The following is a 22,713-nucleotide window of genomic DNA, read 5'->3' on the forward strand; positions in this document are numbered from 1 at the left end:
TAGCTATTCCTCCCAATCTCCCCTCACACATGGACACACACAGTTTGGCCAAACATACTTTTCTTATCAATGGGAAGAGTAAGCCATTTCTAGACATGGCAGCATCTACCAGATGAACAGGTAAAATCCAACATGCTTGATGCCTGGAATAAACATGTATATTCTAAGATAAAATGGTAATAATATAAGGATGGACTAGATGGACCAGAGGTCTTCTTCTGCTGTCAATCTTCTATGTTTCTATATTTTTCCCAGCATCATCTGTCTGGCAGAAAGTTGGGAGACCCACATATACATATGATAGTTGTCCAGTTCCATCTCTAAGCCCCGTTTCACATCTGCATTTGGGTTTCCATTAGGGGAGTCCGCTTGGGGACCCCCTGAATGGAAATCTATGCGTATAGAAAAGCGGTTACTTGGGAAAACGCATGGACCCCATAGACTATAATGGGGTCCAAGCGGTTTCCGTTCGGTTTCCACACAAAACATGCTGCTTGCACTTTAGTTCCCTCCTAGTTAGACCTAATAAACGGATTGTATGAGATTACTTTCCTACACAAACAACGCTACTTTTGTCCATACTGTACACGGTCCATGGGCGAAAGTGGCACTATTTCTAGAAAAAAAGCTGCCATGTTTTTTTTAAAGGGAGTCTAATAGAGATGAGCGAACACTGTTCGGATCAGCCGATCTGAACAGCACGCTCCCATAGAAATGAATGGAAGCACCTGTGATGCTGACATTGCCGGCGGCCGGCCGGTGTCACAGGTGCTTCCATTAATTTCTATGGGGGCGTGCTGTTCAGATCGGCTGATCCGAACAGTGTTCGCTCATCTCTAGAGTCTATCATTTGAAAATCACTATTTTAGGTAGTGCCATGTTAGATTAGCCTTAATAAAGACTATTCTACTGATAGCTTTCTTTCTCTTGTGCTCCCAGACGTTTCTGTGAATAAACATTTATTTTCATATGCAAATTATGCTCAGGGAGAACAGGGGGCATTCCTCCTCTGCTCCGAGCACAGCAGCGTCATTACCCTGATCGCCGCCCCTTGTTGCATCCTGTTCACTTCCTCCTGTATCTTCTCATCTTCTCAGTCTTGCGTAGCATCTGATACTGTTCTGTTCAGGATTGAAATCCTGCGTATGCTAAGTCAGCTTTGCCATTTCGAGTTTGAGTAGATCCGACTGTGCATGCTCCATCGGCTTATTCTGTGGTGGTCTCTTACACAAGCAAACTATGCATGCTTCGTCGGCTATTTTGTAGTGGTCTCTTACACGAGTTACTACGCATGCTCCGTCGACTATTTTTCGGTGCTCTCTTATAGAAACAAACTGCGCATGCGCAGTACGCTTAAGTAAGAGACCACAGCAAAATAGCGTTTTGGATGCTACGCAAGACTGAGAAGAGAAGATACAGGGGGAAGTGAACAGGATGCAACAAGGGACAGCGAACAGGGGGATGACACTGATGTGCTCAGAGCACAGGAGGAACACCGCCCTGTTCTACTTGAGCATAATTTGCATATGAAAATAAATGTTTTTTTCACAGAAATGGCGGGGAGTACAAGAGAAAGAAAGGTAGGAGTAGAATAGCCTTTGTAAAAGGTATTCCAATGTGACATTATTTAAAAACGTATTTTTCAAATGGTAGACTCTCTTTAATCTCATCCAATGCCTTAAGGACAAACATATTTTGACTGTAAGATCTCTTTTGTATATGATATTAGAATGCAGGAGGTGCGTATGCTTTTCATCAAGTGAACCTGAAATGTACAATATCTAAACACTGGGATAAAGAGATGAAGATCTAGGAGGAGACAGCCTACACCACATCCATAACACGCATTCCATATGGCGACTGCTGCATACAAAGAATCACCAAATCTAACAAACACTTCCCAAAGATACTGAAACATTTACACAACATTACAGGAAGTATTCTTGTAAATGTCTTTTCAAGTAAGCACATAAAACTGTTGTTTAAAAGACCTTCTTATCTTGTCCCCGTAATACATGCGATACACAATAAGGAACAATTCCTACAGCTGTTACAGGAACAACAATGCTCTTGCAGAACGAGAGGATATAGAAGACCATCTCCACATCAGATGGAAGCTCAATGGAGTCAAAGAGGTGAAGAACAACTAGAGAAGTTATGATACAGCCAAGACGGAATATGAATTCAGTTCCTTGCTTGTCCTTGCAACAGTTCTTATACATCTGGGTGTCTAAGGCTATTCCCAAGCCAAGGAACATGCCTAAGTTCCGGATCAGGCCAGCAAATGGTGTAGAGTCAATATGGATCCACTCTGGCTTGGCACACCAATGTGCTGCCTTGTCAAGGGTCCACAAAAGGTCCACGTGAACTGTTTTGAGTAGTAAGTAGAAACCCAAAGCAAATAAGAAGAAGAACAGCGTGGTATAGATGTATTTCTTCAGGCTGAGGTTGTATATAACTTGTAGATGGTTAAATGCTTTGGCCACAATGATTCCTGGAGGGAAAACAAAGATGTAATGTTACCAGGCAAACCTGATAACTGAAATGTCATACAAATGTCCCAGGAAAAGCAATCTCTAGGACTATAATCATATTAGTTGAATCTACAACATTAAGACATACTGCTATCTCGTGTAGGGTCTAACACCCAACTATGTACTTTTTTTTATTCCAATATAAAAGTATTTACTTACCAGAAATGACACCTGCAATGACCTGATGGGGAAAATGTGCTGCCACAAAGACTCTGGATAGGCAAACATTGACCTGTACTGCCCAGAAGAAAGCCCACAAGGCCCAACGTTGGCATCTGGTGTTGGGATGAAGCAAAAGGTCATCACATTCGCATTAGACCACACTCACTCTCATGTCTTCTGCTACTGGTCATATGTTGGACCCACCACAAAATCATACAGAAATTACATATACATTTATTGTCAAGTTGAACTTTGTTACCTCTGTACATGGTCACATAGACTTTTTAATGCAGGTATCTGACTTACAAGACCTGTCTCAAATACTATACAGTAGGAGAGGAGTGGACATCTACATTCAGGACTTCCATCTACTACTGTACTAGAGTGGACAAGAAATGTTTCTTGCTATGGAGACTCAGAATGTTCATGCGGTACATGCACAGCCAGGGCCATTTTAACACATTGGTGGGCCCTGTGCAAAGATTTCATTAATGGCTCCCCTCCCTCCCAATCACCACCACCTAGAAATACCGGACCTGCACAAATTATAATGCTCCTTCAATGGCCTCCACATTGTATAACGCCCCTTAGTGGCTCTCACACAGTATAACGGCCCCATACAATATTCCCCTTCAAATGTCCACCTCCAGGTTGCCCCCCAACAGATTCATTTCCCCATCCAGTTTGCCCCCACAAATTCACATCTTCCCAACTCCCTGGCTGCCGCTAACGTGTCATGCCCCCTCAGGTTGCCCCCACAGTATCATGTCCTCCACACTGACATACCCCCATCAGGTTGCCCCCATAGTATCATGTCCTCACCCCAGGTTGCACCCACAGTATCATGTGTCCCCACCCTCCAGGTTGCCCCATAGTGTCATGCTCAAACCCACCCCGTATCATGTCTTCACCCAAGGTTGCACTCACAGTATCATGTCCTCGTACACTGGCATGTCTCCCTCAGGTTGCTCCCACAATATGATGTCCTCACTCCAGGTTGCTCCCATAGTATCATGTAACTCCATCCCCCAGGTTGCCCCCATGGTGTCATGCCCAGACCCCCCTCCCATATCATGTTCTCACCCCAAGTTGCCCCCACAGTATCTTGCCCCCCACACACTGACATGCCTCTCTCAGGTTGCCCCCACAGTATCATGTCCTCACCCCAGTTTGCCCCCACAGTATCATGTTCGCCCACCTCCCATTGCTACTCACAATTTCATGTCCCATCCCCATCCCCCAGCTTGACCCCACAGTTTCATGTCCCCCACTGTATATATCAATGAAAAAAACAAACCTTATACTCACCTTTTCCTCTTCCCCTGCTCACTCCTCTCTCTGGTCCCGGAGTCTTTAAGGAGTAACAGGCAGTCTGAGTAACATCACTACATCGCGCCTCCTGCTCCCAGGACACTGGCAGCAAAGAAAGCGGCTAGATGGTGAAGCAGGGAGCTGACCCTACTTCATCACTGACTATAACTCTTCAGTGTCCAGAGGACAACGATGAGTTCGGGTATCTTGGACCCACTGTGCTAGACAGCGGTACAGAAAATGTAGGATTGTCCCGCTGTCTAAAGGGGGTTCCTGCTACCAAAGGGCCTGGTGCAAATGCCCCATTGACCATATGGTTAAAGTGACCCTGTGCACAGCCATTGATTTAATCCTATCCCACCGATGGCATTTTTTGATTTTCGTTTTTCGTTTTTGACTCCTCTCCTTCTAAACCCCATAACATTTTTATTTCTCCGCTCCCAGAGCCATATGAGGTCTTAATTTTTGCGGGACAATTTTTTCTTCATGATGCCACCATTAATTATTCTATATAATGTACTGGGAAGCAGGAAAAAAATTCAGAATGGGGTGGATTTGAAGAAAAAATGCATTTCTGTGACTTTCTTACGGGCTTTGGTTTTACGGCATTCACTGTGCAGCCAAAATGACATGTCCCCTGTATTCTGTGTTTCAGTACGATTCCAGGGATACCAAATTTATATGGTTTTATTTACATTTTGACCCCTTAAAAAAAAATCCAAAACTGTGTTAAAAAATTTTGTTTTCTAAAAGTCGCCATATTCTGACAGCCGTAACTTTTTTATACGTTGGTGTACGGGGATGCATAGAGCATCTTTTTTTGCAGGGCCGGGTGTACTTAGTTTTCGGGAAAATGTTATTGCTTTGATCACTTTTTATTCAAATTTTTATCAGAATCAAAACAGTGAAAAAACGGTGGTTTTGCACTTTTGACTATTTTTCCCGCTACGGCGTTTACCGAACAGGAAAAATATTTTTATAGATTTGTAGAGCGGGCGATTTCAGACACGGGGATACCTAACATGTATGTGTTTCACAGTTTTTAACTACTTTTATATGTGTTCTAGGGAAAGGGGGGGTGATTTGAATTTTTAATACTTTTTATATTTTTTTTTACTTTTTAAAAAAAAAAAAAAAAAATTCTATTTATTAGACCCCCTAGGGGTGTTGAACCCCTGCATAGCAGCCTGCAAAAGAAAGAATTTGCAGACAAGCCTGGGAGCCTTGTAAAGGCTCCCGGCTATCATGCCGTGACATCTGCCCTGGAGCATGCTCCAGGAGCCGGCGATCACTGGCAAAATGGCAGCGCCCATGCGTCGCTGGGAAAATGGCGCCTCCGGCGCCTTTGACCGTGGCACCAGAGGGGTTAATGCCTCCGATTGGTCCGGGGACCGATCGGAGGCATTAGAGCCGGTTGTCTACTGCTTAAAGCAGTAGACACCCGGCGGCTATGGCAGCCGCCCGGCTCCCGGGCGGTCGCCATAGTTACACACCCGACATGCTCTGTATTATTATGGCGCATGTTGGGAAGGGGTTAAAGTGGTATTCTTATATATGCCATAAATTTCCACTAGATGAAGGGACCCACATCTGTTTTTAGAACGGCATCCCCCAATCGCTATCTCACACCAGCTGAGAGTGGAAAAGCAGCCTGTGGATACCTGTCCATGATGAGAATACCTCTTTACATAAGAGACCCTATGTGATAACACAATACAACATTTAGCGATTGGTTTTGAACAACTACCCATCAGTTATAGTTGAAGGTATAGGGTCCACGATGCAGGATCTCTCATGATCTCAATTAATTGTGCTTATTTCTATGTGAGCGTGCTATTCGAAACGGCTGTTTCAGACAGGCCCGGGGAGCCTTCACAAGGCTCCCAGCTGTTGTACCAACGTGACGTCGGCCCCGAAGCTTGTTCCGGGTGCCCATAATCAATGGAAAAATGGCGGCACCCATGTGCTGCCAGGAAAATAGTGCTTCGGTTAGCTTTGACTGAGGCGCCAGAGGGGTTAATGCCCACGATTGGATGTCTGAAGGGGTTAAAAACACACCGGGGGCAGTGTGGTGCCCATGTGTCTCCAACATTAATAATGCATTATGTAAATATCATAAATGATTAATATTATTATATTATTTAATATAGATTGACTCAACTTATATTGGATCATTGATTATTGTGTGGGGCAATATTTGCTTACGGATTTTATTTATATGGTTTATAGCTTGAGGAATACTTTAAAAACAGCCTTTCTACGGCCATTCTTCACTATCATGTGAATAAGGTCTTCCACTTCCACTCTTTTTAGTGATGACACAGTCCAGGAGGGTTTACATGATCATCTCTGACACCTAATGATCATTCCTAGAAGTTCTCTCCCGCCAGGGGTTTAACTTATATTGTAAACTTGTAACGCACAGTAAATAAGACATTTATTAGGTGAGCGGAGGAACTGTTCATATCTCACATAGCAATAAGTTCAGCCAAAGTTTCCTCATCACTCACCGGCTCTTGAAGGAGGTGTGATTTTGCAGAAGAGAGAGCGCAGCACATGTCATCACATAATATACCGATGAGGAGCCCATAGCGTGCCCCGATGGACTTCCTGTGATTGGAAAGAAAGCAGGAAATCCTTACAAGAAATACTCCATGCAGGATGGGAGGGTTGATGCCAATCTAACTTAAAGAAAGGGCTTTTATCTCAGGATGTTTATGGGTTCTGATACAAACATACTTGTGAGAAAGTTTTGGATACGGGTCCTTATTGTTTTTCGAGTGGTCAGCGATATAGAAAAATTATTATGGACAAAGGCGAGGAGGGCAGACAGGAAGCAAAAATTTCAACAACAGAGTAAGAGGACTTGGACTCTGGTACCAAGTCAACTAAGGCCTAGTTTACATCTGTGTTCGGTATTCCATTTGGGGAGTCCGCTTTGGGAGCCCCCAAATGGAATACCGAACGCATTAAAAAGCAGTGAGCAATGAAAGCACACAGAGCCCATAGACGGTGTCCACATGAGTTATGTGGAGAGGAAAGTAGTTCTGGAAGTACTTTTCTCTCCGCATGATTAATGTGGACACCGCGTGTACAACACACGAACCCCGTTATAGTCTATGAGGTCTGTGTGCTTTCATTGCTCACCGCTTTTTAATGCGTTCAGTATTCCATTCGGGAGGTCCCCTAGTGGGCTCCCAGACCAGAATACTGAACGCAGATGTGAACCAGGCCTAAGCTGCAGTACTCAATGTCAAGCAGTTGCTGCCAAAGCAATAAAGATTTTAGGGAATGTAAAAAGAGAGATCCCAATGTATTATTGCCTTTCCTTTGTAAAACCACATCTAGTGCCCCACATTCTAAAAATATGATAGGAGAGCTAGAAAGAGCTCAAGGCGGGCAACTTGATTACTAAATGTCATGGATGCCAGGCTACAAAAAAATGGGTTGTTTAACTAGGAGAAAAGACGCCTTAGAGGTTATCCTGATTTACATGTACAAATATATGCACGGGCTGTACTAAAAACTGCCCCATAATTTATTCTGTCCTTGTGTACCAGATTACATTATAGGCGATTTAGACATCAATATAGGATAGGGTTCTTTACAGTTAGAGTAGTAAAACTATTGCATGCCAATCCAAGGGGGTAGTAATGGAAGATACCATATCAGCGTTTAAAAAGGACTATATGCTTATTTGTTAAGAAATAACCTGAGGTTTATAATTACCATATTCCCCAACTGTCCCAGATTTAACAGTACTGTCCAGGATTCCGGGTTCTGTCCCACTGTCCTGGTCATTGACAGATATGTCCTGGACTTAACTTATCTGTGTCTGGCAGATGGGGTTATTTATAGAGATGAGCAAACACTATTCGAAACAGCCATTTCAAATAGCACACTCCGATTGAAATGAATGGCCACTTCCATTCATTTCTATGGGAGCGTGCTATTCGAAACGGCTGTTTCGAATAGTGTTTGCTCATCTCTAATTATTTACAGTTACATACATTGGTGAAGCAGGTATCGTTCACTCCCTGCTTCACCACTGTGGCCCCTGTGTGCTCTGGAAGCTGTAGGCGCGATGTGATGATGTCACACATATCACGTCTACAGCTCCATGAACTAAACTTTGGGGGCAGATAGAGGGGAGACATTAAAATGGAGGCAGGTGGAGGGGGACATTAAACTGGTGGTAGATGGAGGAGGGGACATTAAACTGGGGTGGGGGCAGATGAATAGGGACATTAAACTGAAAGGGCAGATGGAGGGGGACATTAAAGTGGGGGCAGCTGGAGGGGGATATTAAACTGTGGGGGTCACTGGACAGGGACATTAAACTAGTGGCAAATGGAAAGGGACATTAAACTGAGGCAACTGGAGGAGGACATTAAACCTTGGGGGTAGCTGGAGGGGGACATTAAACTGATGGCAGCTGGAGGGGGACATTAAAATGGAGGGCCGCTGAAGGGGGACATTAATGTCCACCTTTAGTTTCCCCCAGTTTAATGTCCCCCTCCAGCAGTTAAAGGTAGTTTATTATCTCCTCCAAGCATATTCACCTGTCAATGCCATGTTAAAGAACACATTACATTGATAAACATCATACTACTTTAATGTAAGTCACTTTTGAAAACTTTGGTGCCCTGGGGGCGCGCCTTAAGGTTCCTGGAACACTGCTCTGACTACTCAAGCAGGAAGGGAGATGGGGAGGATCAGTCTTTACTGTACAGAGTGGTGCAACCAAGGATTATAGAGGTCTAGGTAGCAGCAGCGCCGACTTGCGCATGCGTTGAATTTTGACCCCCTGCGCGCCGGAAGAAGACGCGTGAAAAGGCTGTTGCTGAAGAAGATGGAGGCAGCGCTGGAGAGAGTTCTCTCGTAGCATTGGGGAAGCCCCCAGTGCTGTTTGAGCGCTGGGGCCCGCCCCCAGTGCTGCAAGAGAACTCATTTGCATACCAACAAAAAACGGGATTTCAAGCGAATGGCGGTGTGGAGAAGACATCGAAAGGTAGGAGAAGTATAGTGTTTCTTAAGGCTATTCCGATGTGTTAGTGAGAAAAAAATGAGTTTGAATGATAGCATCCCTTTAATAAAACTTCAAAGTAGTTTTTCTGTAAATCTGCAAAAGTGATATACCTGACAAAGGTGAATATGCTTAGTGGAGGTGGTAGCCTCCCTTTAAGACCCTCTGTGATATAAGCAGTCTCTAGTCTTAGGGTATTCTAGGCAGACCTGGCACACGCTGTGATCATGCCAATGCAGACTCTTCTTACCTGGTCCAGTCTCACAGGTTACAGGGAACTGCATTATTTCTGGAGATAAGGCATTGCCATAATAGGAGGTCTCGTGTACCCACCAGTAGGGCCTTTGTCCAAAAAGTATCCTGTAGTGAAAAACAGCAATTCAATTTTATCTTTCACTTTTATTTTATCAGAGACTTGTATAACTATATACAGCACTTGCTCTTTGTTGTTCTCTGCTGTCAGCCATTATCACAGGATTGCACTTGTTTGCTGTTGTTCTCTGCTGTCAGCCATTCCTAGAGGATTTTGATTGTATTTTATTTCCTACACTTTCGTGATGTGGGATTAATAAGTGTATTGCACCTTATATTTTTGGGGTGGGGGCCAGCTGTGACCTCCTCCTGTCTTTTAGTTTCTAGCTTTGTGATCATGCATTAATTAAGTTGTGTTATTAGTTATTCATTTTGTGACTTTGGTGTATTTTATTGTGTAAAATTTGTTGGATCATTTCTTCTAGCAGGAGCTTCATTGAAGTGAATGTTCCATGCTGTAGTACCATGCCTGGCCTGTGGACAAGAGTGGCGCTGTTTTCATGTTTTCTAATCCTGTAAACCCCCTTATGGTTGACACCACATGTTACAAAATGGCTACTTTTTTGTTGCAGATTTTGCTGCGTTTTTTGAGCCAAACCTAGTAGTGGCCACAGACGGAAAGTGAAATATATAGGAAGTTCTTATACTTCTCCCTCTGCTCAATCCATTTCTGAACCTGAGCCTAAATCAGGAACATTTTAATTTCTAAAGTTACATATTAGATCTCATATTTTGGCCTTTGAGTTACTTAAATCTCCTAGACCCCAGTACATGATCTGTCACCGAGCACCCACTTACCATGGAGTATTTATAGGTTTCTTATGTGACAGATTTTTAGGGCAACTTCAACTTTCGGATGGAAAAGTACACAAGCATGAAGAGATAACCAACACGGTAAGCAGAGGTTTATTGTTCCGATTCTGCAAGGCTACTGACATAGAGCACAGCCTTTAGCTATAGATAAATAGAACAGATGATAACAATGCCATAGATTCATGACCGAGTATCTTTTTATTCTGCTGTTTTTGCCTTGCACCAAGATTTTGATGATGATGTGGAAAATAAGGGCCATCCTGCAGAATCTTCATTTCTATTCTTGGAACTGAATAACAATATTGTGTTTGGCCCATTAATTCTGCTCAGCTGCTATTTATGGATCCACTTTATCAGCAGTCTCTGAGAGCGTGCTAAGTGTATGCCCTAAGTACATGAAGGTGGTATGTCACACATGTGCGCTGCCTGGGTCACCTGGACAGGCCAGATAGTAAGTCATGCATATTGTCACTGGCAAATGTTATATAAACTAAGCACACAATGATAACACACAGCAGATCAGTCCCATTCTAGTCAACAATAGGGTAATGTTGCGTGACAACTCCTTCATTGTGTTAATCCGTAAGAGCCCCAGCGTTCAGTCAGCTGCCAGTGTTAGCCATATTCCTACAGTAGCTACGTGTTTAGCCATCAGATGTTCCTCGGCTCCTATACATACATGCACACTTGGTTTGGTCAAGGGAAATATATCAATGCCTGACACTTTTGGCTGCAGTTAGCCTTCCTTGGAAAAAAGGATTGGGCATCCCTACTTTCCCTAAACATCAGTTGGCACCCCCCTTGCTTATATACAAAGTTGGCTGGTTGTGCCAAAATCAGTTGACTCCACACTTATGTGTATGGCACCTTAAGAACATGCTATCGCCTAGTACCAACCTCTCATTCCTTAGTCTTTTGGTAGGCACAACCCATATCATAGATGCACCCATTGGTCTAACCCATGGGCATCTGGAGTGGTTCATGATTTTTGACATTTTTTGATATATACTATCAGGTTAGTGACTTTTATCCTACAATGATGTGACAAAACATATTTTGAGTACATTGCACTAAAGGTTTTAAAAGTGTGCCAAATGTATAGTTGACCATCAACGTTAATTTTTTTGATGTTTCCCATGTTGGATTTTTCATTACATTGCAACCTCAACTGGACTCTACTCACTACTATACAGCACCAGAGAATATATTCTCCCATAACATATATGGTTCAATATATTGGGATACCCTATAATGGAAGTGTCACTGCAATAGAGTACTTACCATTTGAGGACAAGGTTGAGCCAGTCGCCAACCACAGCCACCCATATCAGTTTGATACCCACAGACTCACTCAGATGGAACCATATAGGAAAGAAGATGTGGAAGGTATTCCTAAGGTCAGCTGCATGTGACACAAATACAAACCAATCTTGGAAACTTATAAAGTTCTCCTGAAGATATCGAACTATAGAAATCCCTGTAGAATGAAGCAAGTCCATGCTCCCCTCCATCCTACAAACCTCTCTTGTGTTCTGTGGCAAACCAAAGTTCATGTATGCCCCCAGGCTTATATAGCCTGTCGTCCATGCCCCCCTCCATCTCTTCAAACAAGAGATATCAGACAAACATTTCACCACTCCATTTTCCAACATATCTTCCCATTTTGGCCGAAGGTTGTCCTCTTCCTAATCAATGATTACCATGCTGTTCCCCTCCACTTAGATACGGACTTGTTTTTGTAATCCTGCTTATGCGCTATGGTCTTTATCTGTTGAACCATTCAAAGGATGGGACTTTGAGATTATACATCAAATAATCCCAATGGAAACCACTTCCTGTAATCTTCCTACTTGTCTGCTGACATAGCAGAAGAGCCAAAGTAGGCATTATAAGGAGTGTGCTTAGGCTTCGAGGCATCCTCATTTTCGCTAACTCTGAATAATAAAGGGTATGTGTGTCTCTAATTAGAAAATCTCCTAAATCCTAAGATTAGAGAAACACAATAACTTGGAATTCATTCATTCTTTCTAATGGTTTGGTCCAACAAAAGTTACCACCCAGTAGAGGTGGTGGGTGACAGAAAGATACTGTCTGTGGTGAGCTCCATGCTGGAGAACAAATCCCACCCCATGTATGAGACCGTGATAGCACTGGGCAGTACTGTCAGTGACCGACTGCTTCACCCCAAGTGTAAGAGGGAGCGCTATCGGAGATCCTTCCTCCCAACCGCGGTCAGGCTGTATAACCAACATCAAGCTAAGCCAAGATCACTCCGCACAGAGAACTAAATGACACACACCGGACGGACCCCGTGATAGTCAATGGGGTCTGCCATGCTTCGTGTGTAACCGCTATTACAGCGCTCCAATCTACATGTTTTTCTAGTCCTTTGTCAGCTGGAACCTAGCGCCAGCTGTAATGTGTCAATGCGACTTACAGTATCATGCATAGGCAGAGATTACATGCTGCAATAATAGTGAATAACAGTATCATACCATACCACAAAGTTGGACATGCACGACTTTGAGTCTGTTCAAAAAAAGCGGATTCACAGCAGAGAGGCTGCAAATAGACACCTGCGGATTGCTCTAAAAACCCATTGAAGTGAATGAGTTTTTACATGCACCATTTGCAAACCGTTCCCAATCTGTTTTACTGCAATTCTGGTTGGATTCATGAAGGACAGCAGGAGCAAATGTGAACGCCCACTAAATTATATTATATTTTAATGATATTATAATAGATTTATATTGAGTGTTATCGCTATGTGTAAGTTATATAAATGACTTTAGAGGGTTGTTGTTTGCAGTGCATTGTGGTCCTGTAGAACACAGTGTCCCTTGTACTTCATGTCCTGGAATATGTTGTCTTTGTGTTTCTATAAATAAGAGGTTGTGTCCTTATTACAGATCATGATTTTTGGACAGGTGATATGAGTGGAAATATACTAGGTTATAGCTACTAACATGACACTGTCTTTGGTTTGTCCTGTGCTATAATGCTCTTGTCCTTCATGCCATGAGTGGCTTCCACCCTTCTAACCAATGGTAAAACCAAAGGGGGCAGACCATGCAGTGGCTATGGGTTTCAGGGGCAAATGACCCTGCCCTCTGTCCAGGTAGTACGCCAGTGCCAGGAGCCAAAAAACTTAAATTCTGCACTGAATGATAGGTTGGTGTCTGGGATTGGTGAGGAGAGTCCAGCTCTGACCCCATAAGGTCTATAATCTATTTTTCACTTCGCAGGCATGCAGACCTGCCCTGGCGCTTAGACAGATATATAAAACATGACGTTGATATTGACCTTATCAATATTAGAATCCCAGGCCATAGAAATTCCTAGGAAGAAGTAATTAATATGCAGAGAAATTATGCGTAAACAAATAGAAAGGTCATTAGGGAGGCAAAAAGTGGTGAAAATAAGTACAAGGTATCAATGAGATCTCCGCTTACGTGTAGCATTTGAGAAAGTGATAACATTGATCTATAAGTGATAGAAGGTAAGTTATTAATAGTGTTGCACCAACCTCGGCACATATGACTTAAACATTCACCTTGGCATCTCTTACACTGTGGAGCACCTTCCTCCTTTTTTTTCTATTCTTGTAGCCTATCATATACTAATATCATATGTCCATACATATTAGATTGAAGGGGTTTACCAGGACCTTCAGTTGCTGACCTATCGTAAGGCTAGGTCATCAATAATTCCTGGAAAACCCCTTTAATGTTGGCTGAACCCACTGATCTTGGTGGGAATGGCTGTTCATGTAAGGGGACGTTCACACTTTCACCCCGTGTCCACTCTCCGGGTCTCAGTCCTAATCCCTGGAGAAACTGGATAGGGAACGGCTTGCCGGCATTGATTTGAATTAGTTTTAATTGCAACCTGCCAGTGTCCGTATGCAGCCTCTCCATGTTCAAACCTTTTTTTTGCACAGACACATAGTCAGACATGAAGAACTTTGCATCGGGTCCAAAAAAAACTTTTCCAGGTGGAGAAGCTGCATACAGACCCTGGCGTTTTGCAATTAAAACCCATTCAAATGAGTGGGTTTTAAAACTGACCGCTGGCAAGCCATGCCCTATGCAGTTTCTCCGGGTATTAGGACAGAAACACGGCAGACGTTCAGGGGCGCAAGTGTGAATGCCCCCTAATGTGTATGAGGCCTCTAGTATCTTCTTGATGGCAAATGTCAGGGCAGATAGGAATAGGATTGCTATACTTTATCATGGCTGATCCTGTTTATTGTGCTGCAGCCAAATGTGTCCGTGGTTTCATCTCCTTTCCCTACTGAGAAGACATGCATGCTCGGTCACACTAAGCCAACATGTATGATATAAGAGTGCAGAGGGTTGGCAGAGATAGCCAGCTTTTGGCCAACATCTTCTTATCTGTATGACCAGCCTTAGAGATAATAGAGATCATTTGCTCAAAATCTCCTTGGTAGGAAGGGTTAATCTAAAAGATAAGGGGCTTAGCTGGTCCGGAAGGCTGTGGGACAAAGTTTGTGAAATGTGAGTGAGACAATACAAAATGTCTTGCTTCTTCTCTGCTGTATGCTTAGTGGAAATCTAGGTCTTGAGTTGGGGACATAATACATTGTCATGCAGAGCTACAGAGGCTCCATTTCTTCTAGGCCTAGCAAGTTGTCTAAAGCCTTTCCATGTGTTATTAACCTGAGCAACTGATCTATGTCATATGATTCAGCTGTCAATCTCATAAATGGATTAACATTAGGCCTACAACAGTAAAGGAACGATGACGTCACTCACTTACACCACCGCTTCCTTACCATTGACTGTTGAGGCCACTTATTGGTCTCATCAGCCATGTGAACCTTGCGGTTTTTGGCAATGCCAGTCCTAATATGCAAAGGAAAGTGGACCAAGAGCGCACGGAGCACCGAAGATAGATGATAGGTGCCTTTTTTTTGTTTTCCCCATTTATCCCCATGTATTTCCCATGAATTGAGCAAATAACCGAACAAAACCATTTGTGTATTTTCTTTTTTTTAATTCAAAAATATCTAATTTTTTCCAAAAAAATGTTCAGTGAAACTTTACACAATTAACAATTTCTGTCGTGGTCTCAATAACCAAATAACATCAGGTGCTAATGTGTGAATAAATATATATATTAATAAAGATGCTAAATATAAAAAATGCAATGCTAACATGCTACGACCTGGCAACAAGTTACATTTTAGGCTCTTTTCACACCGTGTCGCTATATTCTCCCGGAAAGCTTCGGGGCACATATGTTAGACGGATTCCCCACCAGACAGAAAGAGTGTCCTCAGTCTGGCCTGTATACATTTGGGTTTGGTACCATTAATATATGGAATAGTGCAATGGACTATGATATTCAGTATACAGTGGCTTCCAATAAAAAATGTATCCTGTGCAATATGGGAGCCTATAGAGTCTAAGTCTGACAGTAGTAACCATGAAGTACATATGATTGAGGTTACTAATCTGGAAATATTCCTGATGGAAACCTCAGAATGAAAGACCAACGCAATGTAAAAAGAGTCTTACCCATTCATACCATTACATCTCAGTATAGGGCTATACTATTAGATTGCTTACTAAAAGTCCCATTGATCCAGCTCCGTCTACTAGTTAGAAGCCCAAGATGGGAATTGTAGTTTCAGAACAGCTTGATGGTTACAGATAACAAACTCGCTCAATACCAAACTTCAAAACTTCTAGTCTTGTTATGTGTAGAGATGGGACGACAGTGCCATAGAATACGGTTTTCTTGAAAGGGATTGTGGGTTTATATGAAATGTCTTTGTTCGTAAGGAAAAAAGTAACCGAAGGGGATCACGCCTCTTCTGAAAATTGAAAAAAATCTATAACATGGTAGTCACTGAAAGCTTCAATGACTTCTATAGTCTCTACTATTAGAATTTGATGCTCCAAAGGTTCCTCAACAAGTCCATGCCACTTTTGGGCCACTTGAAACTCCACTGATGACACCAATGACACGGAGACGGTCACAGAACTTTCTATTAACAGTGACATTGCCAAGCAATAGATCTCTTCATAGAGTCATATTTGTTCCAAACAGTTGATGGAAGAGTCTTCTATGGGTACCAATGGCTCATACTTTGGTTATTCTTTAAAAAAAACTATGAAAATGCTACAGTCTACAAAAACATAAAAAACTAAAACAGCCTAGAGAATCTTTTTACTTTGTTGGTAAAGAACCTGAGAAACGCAATAAGGGATAATTCCTACAGCAGCCAGGGGCACAGCAGCGCTTTTGCAGAACGAAAGGGCATAAAAGAGCATCTCCACTTTGGTGGGTGGCTTGAAAGAGTCAAAGAGGTGTAGAACAAAAAGGGATGCAATGATACAGCAAATTCGGAAAGCGAACTGGCTTCCTTGCTTGCCACAGCAGCTGTCTTGGTAAAGTTTGGAGTTAAGAGCCAGTCCTAAGCCAAAGAAGATTCCCAGGTTTCTGAGAAGGCCAGCAAAAGGGGTGGTGTCGATATGGATCCATTCAGGTCTTTCACACCATTTCTTAGCTTTCTCCACTGTCCACAGGAGGTCCACACCCATGGCTTTAAGAACGATGTAGAATCCCAAAGCGAAGGAAAACAGGAAAAGGGTGGTAAGGATGTATTTCTTAAGACTGGCCTTGTAGATAGTTTGTGTGTGATGGAATGCCTCAGCCACGACCATGCCTGTTTGGAAGAAAGAACAAGAGTTATGATTAGATCTTGGTAGAAATTCTTACTCAAAAATAACAGGAAACATTTTACTAGAGCGGAATAAAGTTCATATAGGTCTTTCAGGGCCATGTGCTACCTACTCAAAGATTTACACAATGGTATACACCCGGCCTAAAAGATTCACTAGGTCGCATTATAGTAGATAAAAAAATTCAGGAACAAGGCAGACGGCGTTCCTTGAGACTATTTCATCTACTACGTAGGTAAATCCAAGACGTAATGGCCAATATACAAAGTTTGGACCCCCTTATTCAAGTTTAACTCTACAAATGTTAGATGAGGGGCATAGAACAAAATGAGTTTCCATATAGGAACAATATTCGGGTAGTTTTCTTTTTCTGCACCAACTGCGAATTTTCTAAATAAGTACAAGACATTGGATCTTGACCATAACTGGATCAAGTCACTTCCACCCCAAATGACAACAAGTAAGACTTTAAGACTTTAAAAAAACTCAAAGAAAGCTATGCTTACATACCTGAAATAACTCCGGCCACAACTTGATGGGGGAAATGTGCAGCCAAGAAAATTCTAGATAAGCAGACACAGACCTGGACGGCCCAAAACACAGTCCAAAGGGCTCCACGCAGGCACCTGAAATACAAAAAGTATTGAAATTTAGTAATAAGTTCACAACTATATTGGCTTAGTCCTATACTTTTATACAACTTATATTGTAGTATAAGGAAAAGAACAAGGTCACAAGTAGATCTGGACAAAAAATAAAGATATATAGTAGCTACTGACTGTACGACAATCACAGTAACTGTATTGGTGATCTAGCAGAGGGCTGAAGGCATGGGAAAACTTTTTGAAACTTCTTAAAGTTAATAGTTTTTTTTGGGGGGGCAGGTTACTAGTTAATATCGGATCAAAATAATTCTGAGCTGTTGAGCATTGCAGTATCATACATGTGCATACTATTATAAATGTATACAGGTACATCATAGAATGCCTCTGGAAAAGCAAACTGGCATACATTTATATTATGCTGATCACACTGGCACAGGTGGTGTTGGGTGATAGCTGGATATTCAGTGAGGTGTCTATAATTCCAGGCCATTTAACCCCTTAGAGATGTATCCCAAAATAGTTCAATAGTTCAAAAAAAATTGGTATTGGCATAATTTTACCAACCTGTACAATAAAGGCGACATGCTATTATGCCGCAGGTGAATGGCATACATTTAGAATGCAAAAAATAATGGTATAATTTTATTTTCTCCAAAGAGAACTTAATAATATCAGTTACATATGTATCCCTATAGGGTGTCATGTTATGTACCCTTAAAAGGCTGTCTGAATATGGCAAATCCAAAATTAAAAAATTCCTACTGACTTTAATGCAAAAATAACTTTGGCCATTTTGGGGTTGGAGGTCTTGTTAAACTCCAATACAGTTTTTTGGTTTTTTTTTACATTGTACATGGTACTTGAACTTACCAGCTAGTAAACATGGATTCCTTTTTCTTTAACATGATAGTAAGTATAGCTGTAACCATGACGTAATAAATTCCAGCAGAGCCCATAGCATGACCTGAAGGGCTTCCTACAAAGTGAAAAACAAAACACATAAGTAAATTGGGTAAGATGTAATTGTTTTTACTCTTTCTCTATCTATCTATCTATCTATCTATCTATCTATCTATCTATCTATCTATCTATCTATCCTAGATATAATATATGTATATATATATAATTCTAGGCTAAATGAAGAGGTTTTGAGAAGAAGTAGAAGTCTAACCGCCCAGATCTCCCAGTTCTAAGCCTAGTATGTCATGTATGCTCAATAATTACATGTTATCTACAGAGGCAAACAATGGACAATGGAAGAGATGGATCGATGTCTCACTTAAAGTGTCATATATATATATAGTTTGTTACCTGGGCCCGTCTCACATGTCACAGGAAACTGTTCAATGACTGGAGCTGTTGTATTTCCATAGTAATCTGTATCATGAACCCACCAATATGGTCTTTGTCCAAAGAGAATCCTAGAAAATAAAAAGTAATAAGTAAGCTTGAAGTAAACCTAATAAAAATTCTTATAGGTACAGATGTTTTTGTCTTTAGTTACATGTCAGTGCTTTACCAGTAGGAATATCCCAACATGTACTGGTGTCATTGGGTAAATATTCATATCGTGTGTGATAGATTTCCATCACTAGTAGAATATAATATATTATTATATTCTAAATATTATATTTTATATTATATTCTAAATTCTAATATTATACTCTAATTTATTGTATTCTAAATATTTATAGTAATTCATATACTACACATTTGGAGAATGTTCTTGAAAAAGTTTTAATTCAGATATTGGTAAGTTAAATATTTTGTCAAGATAATATTAATTCAATATGGTTGGGGTAAAAAGACACAAAAAGTTCAGGGGTGCTGAGGATATAAATACCCAAGGACCTTTGTATCCCATACTGTCATGTTCTCTTAGTTTGTACTACAAGTATAAGGAACAAGTTGTGGCATAAAAGGATCTTTAAAGTATTAAACCCAATATTCTACATAAAATACTTAAAATGGACTGACCCAGGAGGTCAATAACAATGGTATAGAATAACAGTGGTCAATGGTAGGGTCAACATAACCAAGCAGTGTTATCCACCTGGTCAAGGAATGACGTATACGACACAAACCCATTTGTTACTATTACTATAATATTACTGTATATTGTATGATGTACTCACCACTTGAAGACCAAGTTGAGCCAGTCCCCAATGACTGCCACCCAGATGAGCTTGATGCCCACTGACTCACAAAGATGGAACCAGATGGGAAAGAAAATGAAAAAAGTATTTCTTAGATCAGCAGCGAAGGAGATGAACATGAACCAGTCTTGAGAACTCTTGTAGTTCTCCTGTAAATATTGGACCATTTGGACTCCAGAGTCGTGAAGACCATCCATCCCGTTCTCCATCATTGAGTTCATTGTATCACTAGTCTAGAGCTATTTGAGGTTGTCTGTAGCTCTATGAGTACTGTGTGTCACTGTGTGCCTTCAGCAATATTTATACTGTCCCGGGCCTCCTGTTTACCACTGAAAAACCTGCTTTATGACCTTTGGACCCATAGAGTAAAAAATACTTTGGTCGAAAGAAAAAAAAAAAATCTCCTGTCGATCAAAGGTAATGTCACAAACATGTTTGGTACAATGCAACTGAAAAACAGCTCAATAAGCCAGTGCTGTGTTCCAGGGACGCATTACTCAACCCTGACCCTCTGGCACCTTTTAGGATATTGGGAGGGTTATTACGTTATCGCTCTGTCAATGCAAAATCAATGGTACAAGTGTCTACTGATAAGTATTACTATTCTGAGAATTTACTATTACACTGTAGAACATTTTATTATTTATTACTTTATCATTATATAAATTGTCAATTAGTTCAAGAATTTTATTTATGGAGATATGCCGCCATTTTATTATTTTATACTTTATTTTTTATATTTTTTTATTATTTTATACTTATTTCTTTTGATTTTTTTTCTTTTAGAGATGTTCGCTGTTCCCTTTCCCTTTCGATGGCAAGAAAAGTGTGGTGTTAAGCACAATTTTATGTTAAAATGGGTTCCATGAGGTCCAATGACGTCTATTAAACACCATTTGGACCCATTGTAGAACAAATCTGTCACATGTCTTCTAATGTCCCTTTTAAATGGAAGTCAAAACAACAGTGCGGACATAGCTTTAAGCAGCCGATACATATTAGATGTATGTTGAACAGACCCTCTAACTTGGGTGTGTTTGGCCAACCATGAAATTGTATGAAGTCCTCCAGATGTTTCCCCAAAATCTGCCATCGTTTGAGATTAGGATCGTCCAGTTGGGTTTCACCTGCCCGATCCTTTTGTTCATAGGGAGGTAAGCCACTGCCAGAGTAGTCTACTAGAAGTTTCTCCCTTCTCCTTGTCAGGCACCGCTCGGGTGAGATAGCTGTCAGCCAAATGAGTGTTTGGCCAAAAGCAACCTCATGCGTATGGATGGCTTTAGTTATATCTGTTACTGCCCAGGTTTGTCATCAGTACTGACACGGACTGTAGCACTGCATAGCTAGGCAGATTTTCAATGCAGGAGTATGGTGACACTGCTTGATGATACCAGTTGAAGCCATTATCATGGCCATATAAGTTACTCTTGGTTTTGTGTGTATCTAAAGGGGGAGACCATGGGAAGGAACTCACACAACCATGACTTACATGGGCAGCCTACAAATTGACTCTAGAATTTTTGCTACAAAATTGAGCAGTTTGGTGGTGGTGGTCTTCCAGCAGTGAGATAACCTGTGATATACCTAGTATAGGACCTGGGGGCAGTGCACTACTTAGGAGTTTAAAGAACCCCAAAGAGAGACTCCATGTGTCATGCACTGCACTATCAGTCAATGCACTAGGTATTTTAGTTTTGCACAGACTGTTCCTTTAAGTGAGTAGAGGTTTTATCTCAGTTGGCATGATCTTCTGTTTTTTGCAGCAGTTGCAGGGATTTAACTAGGGCTACATATTGATATTAAGACATCTTTTATGGCCTACAGTAAAACTATATTGTGTGATTAGAACACAATGTAATAGGTCTTTTCTGGCTCATGGTTTTATGTAACATGACAATAAGTCTGATTTACCTTCTGCAGGTGCAATGAAGCTTTCAGGGACCCTACAAGTGTCACTAAGTTTGGAAGCAGGAACGGAATCTATAATACATTAATGCTGCAATGGAACTTGATCTCCATGTACTGACTGCCTAGTTAACTACAATGAGGGACAGTCTGGCCAATGATGATGCATTAGGTATGTTTCAGACTACCTCAGACTCCCTGTAGTCACAGGTCACAGAAGAAGTCGAGGTAAAAAGCATTCAGGGGGCAAAATCTAAGAAAACTACGGAGTAGGTCATCATCCCTGTGACTACTGGCATATATATCAGTTTTGATCTTCTAGGGCACCTAAAATATTGCACAAGTTTTGATTTTCTGGCGGCATTTGAGTTATAGCTCAGTTATATATTCTATAGCACAAAACCATGGTTCTGGAGTCATATGAAAAATGAAATTCACATTTCTACATGTATTATTTCCAGAGATACCACCAATTGAAAATACATCCAGGATTGGAACATTTGTATGCAGCTGATCCCTGTTGTGTACCAGATAGATACCTAGAATATAAAGAGTGGAGGCCTATGGGAGGTTCAACAACATAATAAACAGTTATACAGCATCCAGTGGTCCCTTGGCATCCATATTCTGAATCCTGCATTATGATCTCGGCACATCCCAAGTGTCGACTATGACCCAACCGCTGGGCTCAGCAGTGTCCCCAGGGTCCATTAAATAAGCAGGATGTCAGAAGAAGTTGGCAAGGGACATAATGAAGGATCCTATGAGAGGAGAGGCAAGGTAAGTATTAATGTTTATTATGTTGGTGCACCTCTCCTGGGCCTCTACTTGTTATACTCTGGGAGTTTTAGCTCTTAAATGGTCACTAACTTTTCAGACAGTTAACTCTCAATAAATAAAACATGTGATTCTGGACTAACATGTAATTCACTGTAATTGCAAATGTGTTTGCTTTTTGCCTGAAAACCTCTCTAAAGTTCCTGCCACTATGTGACTCCCTTCTAGGTAATTTACAGTTTACTTTCTGTTGCTAGGTTAGTAGCATCCCATAGATGTGAGACAGATCACAATGAGGGGAAGGGAGGTGGGCTGATCTCTTCACAAAGTGAATTCAGGTGGGAGGGGCTGATTCTCCTCACAGCATGTCTGGAAACTGTTGCTCTACAAAGGATTGAAGAT

General features: G+C 41.5%; 2 protein-coding genes across 2 annotated transcripts; both read right to left on the minus strand.

Annotated features, from left to right (window-relative positions):
• Positions 1 to 1,982: 1,982 nt before the first annotated feature.
• Positions 1,983 to 11,669, minus strand: LOC142210060 (glucose-6-phosphatase catalytic subunit 1-like). Its single transcript, XM_075279091.1, has 5 exons — positions 11,440 to 11,669; positions 9,284 to 9,393; positions 6,518 to 6,617; positions 2,694 to 2,809; positions 1,983 to 2,494 (listed from the first exon to the last, which is right to left on the minus strand). The coding sequence occupies exons 1-5, from the start codon at positions 11,667 to 11,669 to the stop codon at positions 1,983 to 1,985; spliced, it is 1,068 nt and encodes a 355-aa protein (XP_075135192.1).
• A 3,543-nt stretch (positions 11,670 to 15,212) lies between these two features.
• Positions 15,213 to 19,886, minus strand: LOC142209710 (glucose-6-phosphatase catalytic subunit 1-like). The gene is made up of 5 exons (XM_075278752.1): positions 19,609 to 19,886; positions 18,785 to 18,894; positions 18,344 to 18,449; positions 17,379 to 17,494; positions 15,213 to 16,852 (listed from the first exon to the last, which is right to left on the minus strand). Exons 1-5 carry the CDS (start codon positions 19,848 to 19,850, stop codon positions 16,341 to 16,343), a joined length of 1,086 nt encoding a protein of 361 aa, XP_075134853.1. The 5' UTR covers positions 19,851 to 19,886; the 3' UTR covers positions 15,213 to 16,340.
• Positions 19,887 to 22,713: the final 2,827 nt, after the last annotated feature.

This window comes from Leptodactylus fuscus, chromosome 6, assembly GCF_031893055.1.
Source record: "Leptodactylus fuscus isolate aLepFus1 chromosome 6, aLepFus1.hap2, whole genome shotgun sequence".
NCBI lineage: Eukaryota > Metazoa > Chordata > Amphibia > Anura > Leptodactylidae > Leptodactylus > Leptodactylus fuscus.